The sequence below is a fragment of the Maniola jurtina genome, chromosome 15 (assembly GCF_905333055.1).
Source record: "Maniola jurtina chromosome 15, ilManJurt1.1, whole genome shotgun sequence".
Taxonomy (NCBI): Eukaryota; Metazoa; Arthropoda; class Insecta; order Lepidoptera; family Nymphalidae; genus Maniola; species Maniola jurtina.
Genome location: NC_060043.1, coordinates 3685115 through 3698564, shown reverse-complemented (window position 1 = coordinate 3698564; position 13450 = coordinate 3685115). Strand labels below are relative to the sequence as shown.

The 13450-nt window shown below is 35.9% G+C and overlaps 2 protein-coding genes and 1 long non-coding RNA gene across 4 annotated transcripts in view; 1 reads left to right on the top strand and 2 right to left on the bottom strand.

Annotated features, from left to right (window-relative positions):
* LOC123872299 overlaps positions 1 to 11633 on the top strand; it is a 28131-nt gene extending 16498 nt beyond the window's left edge. The window contains exons 3-4 of the long non-coding RNA XR_006797450.1: positions 4397 to 4401; positions 11605 to 11633. This is a non-coding gene — a long non-coding RNA (uncharacterized LOC123872299). The remainder of the gene's footprint in view (positions 1 to 4396; positions 4402 to 11604) is intronic.
* LOC123872274 (tRNA (uracil-5-)-methyltransferase homolog A) lies at positions 1257 to 8377 on the bottom strand. Its single transcript, XM_045916456.1, has 11 exons — positions 8110 to 8377; positions 7779 to 7929; positions 7241 to 7416; positions 6655 to 6975; positions 6017 to 6154; positions 5421 to 5536; positions 4534 to 4642; positions 3968 to 4090; positions 3454 to 3646; positions 2441 to 2658; positions 1257 to 1451 (listed from the first exon to the last, which is right to left on the bottom strand). The coding sequence occupies exons 1-11, from the start codon at positions 8275 to 8277 to the stop codon at positions 1296 to 1298; spliced, it is 1869 nt and encodes a 622-aa protein (XP_045772412.1). The 5' UTR covers positions 8278 to 8377; the 3' UTR covers positions 1257 to 1295.
* Positions 8907 to 13168, bottom strand: LOC123872294 (AH receptor-interacting protein). Of its 2 annotated transcripts, none has more exons than XM_045916498.1 (6): positions 12986 to 13168; positions 12709 to 12894; positions 12043 to 12202; positions 11264 to 11450; positions 10794 to 10882; positions 8907 to 10377 (listed from the first exon to the last, which is right to left on the bottom strand). In XM_045916498.1, the coding sequence occupies exons 1-6, from the start codon at positions 13058 to 13060 to the stop codon at positions 10157 to 10159; spliced, it is 918 nt and encodes a 305-aa protein (XP_045772454.1). In that variant the 5' UTR covers positions 13061 to 13168; the 3' UTR covers positions 8907 to 10156. The 2 variants fall into 2 exon arrangements, with proteins under 2 accessions (XP_045772454.1, XP_045772453.1); XM_045916497.1 differs by having other exon boundaries at positions 10740 to 10882; positions 12986 to 13165.
* Between the last annotated feature and the right edge of the window lie 282 nt (positions 13169 to 13450).

Here is a 13450-nt window from a genome sequence, read left to right as displayed (position 1 = left end):
ACATTAAACAAAAATTATTTTTTACTTTTTAGTGTTTGTGGTTTTTGAAGTCGGTTTTATTCTTCTTTTGAATTTTTTTTTATCCACTTGGAAGTACCTAGTTACCTACCTTGATTTCTTTTTTTCCCCCCCGAACCCCGAATTCAACGTTCTGTTCATGACTGTACTCGAATATTTTCCATGCCCCAATACGTGAAAGTATCTACGGCTAGGTATCATTGGTGCACCCCAGAATGCGGCGTGTCCTTTATTAAATTCCAGCTGAATTACTTCGTGGCCCCCGGCGCATACCGGCAACCGCTTAGCTCCGATAACGACTTTGAAATTCACACCGTCACCGAACTAAATTTTAGTACCTATAGAAGAGCTATTTCAAACAAAAATCGTATCTCTCATCTATGAAAATGTCAAAATAGACTACAGTCTATGGTCTACACACATCAATATTTTTAGCTAAGACGTTGCAACATGGTGAGAATTCCGTCCTTCCGTTCTTAGGTTGAAATCTATAGAGAGCACTTTAATTTTACTTAGACTTAAGTTTCAGTTAAAACGAGACAGATTTTAAATGCCAGCAGTACCTATAACGCTGTCTCGTTTTAACAGAGTCTTACCTAAGTCTTAGCAAATCAAAGTGTGCTCTATAGATCTGAACCTTAGTTTGATCGCATTATACTAATGACTGACGGCAACCACCTATTAATCGCGGAAAAAAGTTAGTATAGCGTTCTATTACGTAATCCCATATAGATAGAGCCAAAAATCTCAGTTGGGTGTTAACCATTTTGAGGCACCAACCAATTACAAACATGTTTTCACAAAACATTCGAAATTCAAGTCGAAAATGGTATAGAAAACATTCGAAATTCAATTAGAAAACATACTTTCGTTTGTGATTGGTTGAGGTGACTCAAATGGTTAGCGCCCACTGAGATTTTTGGCTCTATCATTTGTATGAGATTACCTACGGAACAGAGAGAGAGAGCGCTATATAAAGATCTTTTCGCGGATAGGGTATAGTAAGTACTACACAAAGGACTGAAGGATCAGTGATCATTGATCTCATTCCCGTCAAAAAAAATTGCATACTTACAACTTGATGTCCAATGTCATACTAATTTTGAGTGTCATAGAGAACATGATTTTTGTTTGAAATGGCTATTCTAAAACTACTATTTAGTTCAATGGTGATAAGGATGACAACAATTTGAAAAAATAATAATATGAAAGTTGTTTGAAAAAATGAAACAAATTAGCAAATATAAAAACATTTATTTAATGTTAAAATAATTATATTAAGTCTGTACATCATCATTTGTACTTAAATCATTATTTTCTATTGATTCCTCTTTACTTGAAGCAATTTCTTCTGCTGCTTGTTCTTCATCGGCGCCATTGGTGTCTTCTGTTATTTGTTCTTCTTGGGCCTCACTGACTTTTTCATTGGATTGCTATAAAAATCGATAGTATAGTTAGATCCCATTTCAATTGACTATACCTAATAATGGTAGGGGATTTTCTTGGGACAGTAATGTCGTGGGCTTCTAGATCCTTCTGCATGTGACTACACTAATGATCGGTTTCAATAGTCAATCTCTCTGAAATCTGTTGACAAGTTACTTAACAATTCTCTCGCCTCCTTTGACCGCTAGGCTATGGTTCACCACCAATGCCGTTAGTAGTTTCACAAAAGCGCCCAATTTTTGATAAATGTATTTAAATTTTAGGTATTTAGTTAGGTAAAATTAAACATTATAGTAAAAGTGAAAAAATCTTGAAAATAATCTTAGCATTAGGTGAAATCGGAGTTAAATACTAATTTGGAATAAATTAAAAATATTTGTGTGTTTTCCCACCTCTCTTTTGCTCCACCAACGTTCAACGTGCTTAGTGTACGGCAATATATCAACAGGGACCGTTGTTCTGGCAACAAACGGCGCCCCTCTTAGCGTCTTGGAAGCCACGAAGTTTTTGGTGACAGACGCTGGGCTTCATGGTATTTGAAGCCAGACGAAAGGCTTCAGCAGAGGCTAGTCACCACCCTTCTGACAAAGACGTACTACCAAGCATCTCGACACTCTTTAACCTTATATAGGACTAGCCGATGCCCGCGACTTCGCCCGCGTGGATTTAGGTTTTTTGAAATCCCGTGGGAACTCTTTGATTTTCCGGGATAAAAAGTAGCCTATGTGCTAATCCAGGATATTATCTATCTCCATTCCAAATTTCAGCCAAATCCGTCCAGTAGTTTTTGCGTGAAGGAGTAACAAACATACACACACACACACACACACACACACACACACACACACACACACACACACACACACACACACACATACAAACTTTCGCCTTTATAATATTAGAGTGTGATCGTCGCTTAGCGTCAGCTGAGATTGCAGTTAAATACTAATTTGTAATGAAAAAAAAATGTTCTCACCTCTCTTTCGAACAGTATGGCCAGTTCAACGTGCTTAGTGTATGGGAACATATCAACAGGGACCGCTGTGACGGGAACGAACGGCGCGCCTCTTAGCGTCTTGGAGGAAGGCCGCGAAAGGTCCACGAAATTCTTGATGGCAGACGCCGGGCTGCACGATATGTATACCAGGCGTTTCACTTTCCTTGTGTTGCGGAGTTGAGTGATTGCACGCATGTCTGTTTGTATATCAAAGTTTTTGAATTAGGAACTGCCCATTCAAAGGCCAGATCAAAGCAAAAAATGTAAGAACGATAAAAACACTGTGTAGTGTACCGATAAAGAGATGTCAATGATGGGCTGGCTTTCTTTGTTTGTAAAGGAAATCTTCCTGTTAGAATTTTAAAAAACCGGTCAAGTGCGAGTTAGACTCGCAGACAAAGGGTTCCGAACCATCGTACAAGATACTTAGCATCTTTATCTAGAACTCTGCAAGTTAACAACGATCTGCGCCATCTATATGTAATTTGGTGAATTAAATTTTTCGTGAGCACATTTTAATTTTTTTTTTGTATGATATAACCACAAATTCACGGTTTTCGGATTATTCCTTTACTTGTGCTATAAGACCTACCTACCTGCAAAATTTCATGATTCTAGGTCAACGGGAAGTGCTCTATAGGTTTTCTTGTCAGACACGACAGACAGATAAACGGACAGACAGACATACCGACTGATAGACAGACAGACAGACAACAAGTGATCCTATACAGATTCAGTTTTTCTTTTTGAGGCACAGAACCCTAAAAACTTAGTCCAGCTTTGGGCGGGTGGTCTACGATAGCGACGACGTCATCGCTCGTGACGCGCGCCAACACTGACGGCAGCATGTCCTCCGCCTTCCCCGTGAAGAATTCGCAGCTATCGATGTTGTTTAGTTCCGCATTCGCCTTCACGTCTATAAGGGCCTCCGCGATCAACTCCATATCCAAGAATTGTGTCGCAATTTTACTGTGGAGAATAGAATGACTTACGCAGTCCAGCTCTGGGCGGGTCCACGATAGCGATGACGTCATCGCTCGTGACGCGCGCCAACACTGACGGCAGCACGTCCTCCGCCTTCCCCGTGAAGAATTCGCAGTTATCTATGTTGTTTAGTTCCGCATTCGCCTTCGCGTCCTTGACGGCCTCCGCGACCAGCTCCAAGCCGAGCACTTTGTCGCAATGCTGTTGTGGGGAAAGCAAAGAGCTTATTAAGTCTAAATGCGTTAACTTTCAAAGGTTTAAAAATAGAGCAAGACTGCTCCTAGTCGAATTAACGCGAATGAAAATTAATACATAGGTACTATAATTTAGTATAATTTTTAAGTTGTTTAAGTTTAGCTTTTAAAACCACTTGGGCAAGTCCACGGCTTCACCTCGTCTTTCTAATATTACTCGCCCGTTTATTTCCGGCCTGGACAGTAATATCTACTTAATTCACTCTGGTAACGGATGGAAATACAATTAGAATTGACAATTAGATTTTCTGTAGCTGCAGACGCTTACCTTAGCGAAACACAGTCCAATAGTGCCGGTGCCGCAGCAAATGTCCACGACTGTGGTACTGCTTCGAACCTGGCTCATGTCTATCGCGCTCTGGTACAGAATGTCGGCGCCGGCTGTGTTTATCTGCAATTCAGTATACTTTTTACGCAACTGCGGCGGAGCCAAAAAGGAGGGTTGTGTGTGAGCCAAAAAAGAGGGGGGTGTGTGTGTAACTACTCAACGGCTCAACCGATTTCGATACATGATATATCATTAGATTCATCTTGATGGCGCGGTGTCACTGGGCACAAAAAATCTTTAAAAAATCAAAATGGCGGATTTTATTGGCGGAAAGTATGAACTGGCATTGCATTGCTTTGAATCTGCGCGATTGTAAATGGGCCCCAAGGCATTCTGAACCAGTAATAGATTCATTTGATGATTCAAAAGTATTTGTAAAAGTTTCTAATAAAATAATATTTTTATTTTATTTATTATATTTATTTAAGGTTTAAATGTGTTCGATGGGCATTATGAACATAACGTAAACGTACAGCTGATTATTATTATAGAAAACCATATATTACCTGAAAGAAAGCCTCAGGTGATATCCTGAACTGTCGTCCCAATATCGTGTCTATGATATGAGTTGATCCCATCAAATGGGAAGGCTTTGACCCGTCCTCACCAACTCGCCTAAAATATATGAAATTATTGTTGAATTTGCTCTTACTAAGAAAATGGCAAGCAATGGAAATGCCAACAGAAGTGAGAACTTAAAACTATGGAAAAAATTAGAAGCTGTTAGGAGGTACTCTGACTACCAAAAGCATACTTGACACTTCCATTCAATTCCAAAATTGAAACTTAATAGGTTTTTTTCTCATTTTAACTTTTTTTTGTGATGTAACCATAAATTCACGGTTTTTTTTTTTTTTTTTTATTCACTATAGGTAAGCGCTTGACCACAATCACACCTGATGGAAAGTGATGATGTGGTCTAAGATGGGACGCGTTTACCTAGAAGGTGCCTATTCACTCTTGTTTTAAAGATACCCGGAGTGTAATTGGTAGGAAACACAGATCGCGGAAGAGTATTCCAAACCTTAGCCATGCGCATGATGCGTTTTTTAATTTTTCCCCTTTACTTGTGTTATAAGACCTAACCTGCCAAATTTGATTTGCCTGATTCAAGTCAATGAGAAGTACCCTATAGGTTTTTTTGACAGACACGACAGACGGACAGACAGACAGATAAGGTGATCCTATAAGGATTTCTTTTTCCTTTTGAAGTACGGAACCCTAAAAATGTTATTTCTAGTACGATGGTATGGAACCCTTTATTACAAGTTCGACTCGTACTTAACCCGTTTTTTTTTTATTTCTAGTATAAATATGGTATATAATAAATAGTATAAATATTATAGTAAATATTTACGAAATGCCCACCCAAGAAAGACAGAAAATGTGTCACCTTTTAGTGAGAAGCTCAAAGTACAAGGATTTGATGTTGCAGGCTACTGACTCTTCACTACTAAAATAGTCTATCAGCTTTTTCTTGAGTTCTTCCAATTCCTCTGCTGTTAGATTCTTAAAATAGATTAAATATGATTGCATTTTCATTGTATTTTACTATGTTATTATGTAAAAAATCGTATATAAGGATTTGATAAGTATAATAAATAATTTAAAAAATAATAATAATTTATTTATCTGTCAAAAACTTAATGCGTGTTATTTTACGAACCACATGTAAATCTACAAAAAAAAAATCTTTTTCAAAATTGTATAACGAACTACCACAATATATTTTGTACGCCGCTACGGCTAATGTGTTGAACTTTTGTAATAATTAATTATTATTATCATCTTTTGTAACACACATTATGCAAATAAAGAATTTCTATTTCTATTTCAATCTCAGGCGTGGTAATTTACCATCATACTGGCAAAGCCATACATACAACCGAGCGATTTACAGTTTCAGTATGATGCCGCATAGACATTGATTAGGCGTATGGGTTTTCACGTAAATTTTTACGAGCCCTCATTCAAAGAAAGTGACCGTACCTGTGGATGCATAGCAATGATCAGCATGAGGTCACCAGAGTGCTTGGACTCTCGCACAGTGAGATATCGCCAATAGCCCGAATAGTCCGCCGGCGAGAACGGCGACATGTTCGATTGACGGACAAACTCTTGGAATAGCTACAAACAAATTAATTTTGTTTTTCTTTAAATCTGGCTTTACTCTGATTAGCCAATGTCAAGTTTGTGATATTTTCAAGTTATTGAATTTATACAAGTATGGACTCCGTCTGCGCCGGCGCCCGCCGACATACGCGCGGTGCCCCTTTAGAGCGCTTCCCAGTCAGTTCCACCACCAAAAAACACCAACTAACACAAAACCAGCCACTCTTAACAAAACAAAACACTCCAAACAAGCACAGCACGCGCGCCAGCAAACGCCATCGCAGACGAAGTCTCAAAACAAATTAATGTACATGAAAAATTGTGAAACCAGCAGGAATTTTTTACCCCAAAACAACAAAGAGTCTCACAGGATTTTTAAAAACCTAGATCCAAATTGACGAAGTTGTGGAAATTATCGAGTTAGTCAGTTAAAATATTTCAATCAAATTCTAAATTATTATTCTAATCTATTCAAAAGCCATTTAAAATTATTTATTTTAAAGTCATTAACTTACCAAAACAGCCTTTTTCATTTTCTCAGAGATATGTTTCAAGCTACCAACTGGCGCAACGCCCGTAGTCCCAGTAACATAGCTTCCCAACCTGAACCCAACTGTGGGCTTCTGTGACTCCTCGTCAATACCAACAGTGAACTCACACTTATTCCTGTAACTCTCAGTTACTGGGGACTTCTGAATGGGTTTTAACTCAAAACTTAAGCCATTATGTATTTTGCGGTTGGATTCAATTTCATTTCTTTTCTCTTTATGGATTTTCCACACTTCATTGTCAAATTTCATGAGCAGATTCTTTACTTCTTTTTCCTTTAGCTTAATCTGCAACAATGTATCTATAACTGAAAAATGTACTTAGACTTAGTGGATTTTAAAGCGAAGCTAAGTGGCTTTCAAATCTGTTAATTTTTGTTGTTTCAGTGTTATTCCTAATCATGCTGAAACACAGACACACAAGAATTAAAAAGTAATACTGTTTTGGCCTCTACATATGTGGATAATAATGCTTCTAGTATTATAACATACAAAAATCGCCCAGTTAGTTTTGTTATAAGAGTTATTGAGTATTGTGTAGAGTTAGAGTAACCTGTTGGTCATATGGCATATTCCAGTATGGTGTAACTGCCTCTTTCAACCTCTCTTCTTGGCTCTTGTTCTCATCTTCCTTCTTCTTCTTGTGCAGTGGCCCTTCTTCATCCTGCTTTCTCTTTCTGACGATTGGGTCAGGTGCTGGTTTTGCTTCTTCAGCTATTAATGTTTTCCCTATAGAAACAGAAACATAGATTACTTAGATATAACAGGTTAGAGAACTTTGAAATATAATATATAAATAATACAACTACAAGTTTATCCAGATAACTAGGCAAGTGTCAGACAATGTGATCAAAATAGGTACCCCAGAATCCTTTGATAGTAAATTGTTGAAATTATAGTGCTGATATGAAGTTTTCCTATAATAGATTTGTTTCCTAGTGATCCCAGGTGTTTTGGGCGCCATATCCACAGAGATGTGTTTCAAATCCTGCCAGTTCCCAAATTTTTGATATACATACAATATTTAAATTATTTATTAGTTCTCTTAATTCTTCATTGTGATGAAATGATGAAAGATATTGATAAATTACCTTTCCAAGAGTATCCATTCAGTGCTGCAATGGCTTTAGTTCGCTCTTCATCGTTTTGAAAACATGCATACAACCAGTGACTTCCATTCTTAGGTCTTTTTATTTTACTTGTGTTCAACCCAAGTTTATTATTCATGAGTTTTTTCAGTTCCTGAAAAAATATTATTGTTATAACCTATTTAAAAATTAGGAAATTATTTAATTTCATGAAGAAAAAGGTATAATTTATTGTTCAAGTTGTCTTGTGTAGATCTATGTGCTGTTTTGTTGCTAGTGGGCAGTCTGCTTTAAGTTTAAAGAAAATGATGACATGATGTAATTATGTACTTACTGCTATCCCATAAAACTTGGGTAATCCTCGAAGTTCAATTTTGAACTTCTCTGAAGAGAATCCACCGCGGTCCAAATAAGCATACTCTTCGCTAACATTAGTATTTTCCTGGTTTTTCAACATTTCTGTTCCAATCTCAGACACTGGTTCTGTTTGTTCTGACATCATAAATGTACTACTTAAATAATATTTGTTTAGTTTAAATTAAAATTTTAATGAATAATTAGAATTCAGAATTTTATTCAATTATTTTTCCCACGTTTTTAGTTTGGTTGTTTTTTTTTTTTCTCTCTCGTCTGGCTTTACAAAGATTAGCCAATGTCAAGTTTGTAGTTATACTATACAAGTATGGAGTTGGCACCCCCTTAGAGCGCTTTCCAAAGTTATTTTGGTCCATTTACGGTCACTCTGGGTATGTAAAAGTACTCTGTGCTCTGGATTAGACGTCAGACCAACAGCGCGTATATTCAAAAAATTTAGAAGGGTCGATTAATATAATCAGCGAATCGAAGCTAATTTCTAATACATATAGCATAATATAATTGACCTCTATTTCCAGCACATATAGTAGGACTAATACCTATCAGGAAAAAGGCGTGCTTTCCGTGGTGGATATTCAAACCAACAGCTACATACCTATGTTAAGTTTAAAAGACTTCAATTTGCTGCTTTATGAATCAACCCTGAGTGTAGAATCTGTCATGAAGTCGGCATTTGCAAGTATTGTAGTGACTAGAAATTAATTCTTCTAGGTTTATATTTCTGAAGACAATGGGTATCAATAAAAAACATTTCCAGATAAGATTTTTATGATTATTATTGTTTCAATGAAGAATAAATAAATATAAATAAATCTATGACTAACAGATAAGGAGTGTAACAGCTATAAATATCATTGCCTTTTTGACCCCGACAGTAGAAATTATTCTGATTAGATAGATTGGGCATTTTCCTAAATTACAAAAGTGCATGCAAGACAAGTCACTATATGAGTACTAACTTTAAATTAAATTGACAGATCTAAATGTAGTGCTATCATTTTCTGCAAGGAACATTATGAAAGGGATAGCAAATAGCAATAGGTACATGTCCTATCATTTTAATTTAGAGATTACCATGGAGTTATGTATAAGCTTAGCTTATGTTATTATGTACATATAACAGAATTTGCCTGAATAGAAGAAAATAACTATAAAGTTGGATCACAGTTTACTGTTATAATTATTTTATTATTTAGATATTTCATTTCAAATAATATAATTAGCTGTACTATACAATCCACAATACTATACTATACAATCAGAGTATCATCACATAACAAATATAAAGATTTTAATATAATATTTGGGTTAGAGAGAGATCAATAATGTAGAATGCAGGTAAGCTGCAAGTGTTTATTAAATATTAAGCATAAATATTTTAGCGGACTTGAAGGCGATTGAAGTCATACATAATATTATAAAGACAAGCACAGCTTTTTTTTTAAATTCATAGTTCCCCCGATGTGATGATCAGAGCTCATAAGTACAGCTTAAAGAAATACATTCATTCAACAAAGAGGTCTAACAGAGCAACACTGCAGGTTCACAAGAGCAAGAGGAAGGACGAATAGGGATGATGCCTACTAGTCAAATTAGCAACTTTTTATCAAACGTCAAAACACGCTCTCTCAGTATGGGAGCTTGTACGAAATAGCATAGATGTGACATAACTTTGTCTTCTCGTCATACTTTTTTAGTTCAATTGATAATTTAAACATGTTAGTTAACTTAAAATACCAGTAAACGTGGATTTTAAGAATTTTTGAATACCCTCTATTTAATAATTACTAAATAATAATTTATTTTTTATATAGACATCATCACAATTACACTGACCGAGACAGACAGTTGATTTTTTTAATATTTATAAGTTGCTTAGCGGATCAGTCGTTTTCGCTTCGCTTTTGTCGGGTGGTCCAACTCCCATGACACCCCACGGTTTTTGCGGCCGTCCGCGTCGCTTGAGCCATAACACAGTCAAACAGCAAACGTAATAGTGATCATCGCTATGAGGTTTCATTTTCTTTGTCAAACAGTTTTTTTAATGCATTCTTGTCCTGCTCTTCTTTCTGCTTCCTCAGATGTCTAATATTATCTAACTCCTTATCCACAATGGCACTTAAGGTTGGATTGATTGTTTTTAATCTTCTGAAGTCGTGTTCTGCTGCGTCTGGGTTCCATGCACCTACGTGTGCTTTTGCTCTCCTGTATAAGGCTTTTTCGTTATCTGGAATGTAAAATAAAAAAAACCAGTCTACTTAGTAAATAACAGATTTAATTTTTTATGAGCAAAGGTTTTTGTTTTGTGATTTGTTCTATGTTTGTTATGTGCAATAAAAAATCACACTTCACACTAATATTATAAAGGCGAAAGTTTGTGTGTATGTATGTATGTTTGTTTGTTACCCCTTCACGGAAAAACTACTGGACGGATTAAGCTGTTTAGAATGGAGATAGATTATACTCTGGATAAGCACATAGGCTACTTTTTATCCCGGAAAATCAAAGAGTTCCCACGGGATTTTTAAAAAACCCATATCCACGCGAACGAAGTCGCGGGCATCGGCTAGTACAGAATATATGACATACCTTTATCATACTCCAACACAGTATTGCAATGCTCTATAACATGGTAATAATCTCCTTTGACTAGTTTACACTGAGCGTAGTTGAGTAGAACCGGAAGTTTCAGCTTATTGAGAGCTATCCATTCCTCATCGCTCTTTCGTTCTCTGAAAAAAGCAAAGATATCTATGATAGTTCATAGGAAAAAATACTAGTAATTTGGTCCCTGATATCTCACAACATTTAGACATTAGAGATTTTTCAGGAAATCTATATTTAATAAATTGAAATGTCTTTGTGATTTTAAAAAAATTCTTGAAATAAGCTATGCTATCTTAAGGAGAGATCTAGGGTACTTTAATCTTGGGAAAACAAAGTTCTTACAAGCTTACTCTTTTCTGAAAAAGTACCTCCAGGATGCATACTATCTCTGTACCTTTGATTGGCAAAATACAATGCTCTTTATTCCCTATCCCGTGAAAATTTCGAAAAAACTAGCCTTCCTTATTTACCATACCATATATAAGACAATAAAGTAAATACAACACCTGATCATAAGCTGCTCGCAAATCGCAATAGCCTGTCTATATGCCTCCTCAGCTTCGTCATATTGCTTTTGTGCATACAACTTGTTCCCCTTTTCCTTTAACTCCGGGACCAGGTTCAGCCTCTCTTCACTGGAATATTGCCACAACTCTTTCTCATACTCGTTAGATCTTTCTACTTTTAATACTTCTACAATGAAAATTAATTGTTGAATTGTTGTTAGATCTTTGGATTACTGAAGCATTTTGTGTTTTTATTGAGATGGAACACCAATATTGAATTAATGTTATAATGGCAAGTACAGGAAGACAAATTAAATATATTTATTAAGCCAAAAAAACAGTTTTGACAATAAATGAACTCTTTAAAAATAGCAGGCCGTAAAAGTAAACACAATAACTGTGATACCAGATGGAGTGCTTTGACACCCGTACTAGGGAAACCTGTGTTACGGGCACCGCAGACAAAGAAGTTATCTTTGAATGGGGAGAGATTATAACCTTTGAATGGATGGAGATTAAAAAATAGAGCTATGACATACTTGGTTGTAGTTATGCAAAATAGATCCAGACTTGAATGATGAATTTTTTTTATTTTCATAAATTAAAGTTTTAGTAAAATAATAAGACCTTAGTTTGATTGGACATGTTTCTTAAATAATGGCTACATCTATGTATTTCTTATTTTTACAGTATTGTTTCGATAAATGCTTGATGTGGAAATAAGAGAAAACCTAGTATTATGAAGAGCAAAAGCGAAAATATGTTTGTAAAAAATATACCTATAATAAATTCCAGATCACAAGGATTGTTGATCAAGTCATCCAAGTCAGAATATCCAATGCCTTCAGTGTGTAAAGTCATTGTACATGAATGTTTGATCTTTTGCTCCTGTCCTAACTCACGGAGTGTCTTTGAAACAAATGGGTAGCTGTACACTAGCTGCAATAAAAAACGTTATGAATATTTATTACCTGTTATCAATATTAAGGATGTGTAATCTGGGGGAAAATGTTTCTCTGAGCCACAGGACAACTGGTTTTCACTGAGGATGTTAAGGAATCGGATGAGTACCTATTTACATGGACCACAAAAAACTTAGAAAGACAGGGAGTTCCAGTTAGCCTATAAACGATGAGGATGAGGCTTAGCTGCCAATTCTAGCTAGTTTTGCTCTGGTAAAATTGGTTAATGAATATAGTATTACTAATATATAGAATTACTAATTAATAGCTTGAATACAGCACCACTTATTGGATCTTAGCATAGCTATCGACTATCGTCTCAACTAAACAAATAGTATAGGTATTGATTATTGTGAGAATAGTACCTCAATTGGTCAGGTAGGTAGTTCAGAAGTTACACAATCACTAACAGACATATCAATGATTTAATTATTTATACAGACCATTTCCTTCGATTTTATATGAATCTCTTCATATACATACCTCTTTCTTCACCTGGAAGCTTGCTACCTCCCCTACAGCCATCATTTTGACAATATTCTCCCAAACTTCTAATTTGAACTTGTGTCCTATAATAAGAACCATTGGCTCTTTTTTGCCAATTTTTTTACTATCATCTAATAAAATTCGTTCTTTGCCTAATTTCCATGTTTGGAAATGAAAATGTACCTAAAATAACGCACATACATACTTAAAAGTTTACTACAGCATTCAATACATTGTTATCAGATATATGATTTTCCATCTTGAATGATCTTACCTTGCTCCCATTAGCAATAGGCACATATTTTTGTCCCGCATGAATAATATTCTTTACGATTGGGGCTTTACTCATCTTTAAATTATTTTTTAGGTAAATTACAAATGTTTTATTTTTATTTTGAGAATTATATTTTGTGACACAATAACAAAATTTTATGCATGGTCTGTATTCTGTGGAAACGTAGGTACCATGATTAGAGGCAGAGTAGTATATTCTTTGGATAGAGGTCTGTGTGGTCTGTATTCTGTAAGTACCATTTAGATTTATTTTTTTTCTCTCTCGTCTGGCTGTACAAAGATTAGCTAATGTCAAGTTTGACTTCGTCTGCGATGGCGTTTGCTGGCGCGCGTGCTGTGCTTGTTTGGAGTGTTTTTTTTTGTTAAGAGTGGCTGGTTTTTGTGTTAGTTGGTGTTTTTTGGTGGTGGAACTGACTGGGAAGCGCTCTAAAAGGGCGCCGCGCGT

Excerpts from the sequence above, each read along its gene's own strand:
- LOC123872274 (XM_045916456.1), bottom strand. The coding sequence starts at position 8,277 with ATGATGTCAGAACAAACAGAACCAGTGTCTGAGATTGGAACAGAAATG. Across the intron at positions 6,155-6,654 it reads AAATGAAAAAGGCTGTTTTG|CTATTCCAAGAGTTTGTCCG; the intron begins GTAAGTTAATGA and ends ATTTGTTTGTAG. Across the intron at positions 4,643-5,420 it reads TTTGAGCTTCTCACTAAAAG|GCGAGTTGGTGAGGACGGGT; the intron begins GTGACACATTTT and ends CATATATTTTAG.
- LOC123872294 (XM_045916497.1), bottom strand. The coding sequence starts at position 13,060 with ATGAGTAAAGCCCCAATCGTAAAGAATATTATTCATGCGGGACAAAAA. Across the intron at positions 12,895-12,985 it reads CTATTGCTAATGGGAGCAAG|GTACATTTTCATTTCCAAAC; the intron begins GTAAGATCATTC and ends GCGTTATTTTAG. Across the intron at positions 12,203-12,708 it reads GCTTCCAGGTGAAGAAAGAG|CTAGTGTACAGCTACCCATT; the intron begins GTATGTATATGA and ends TTTTTATTGCAG.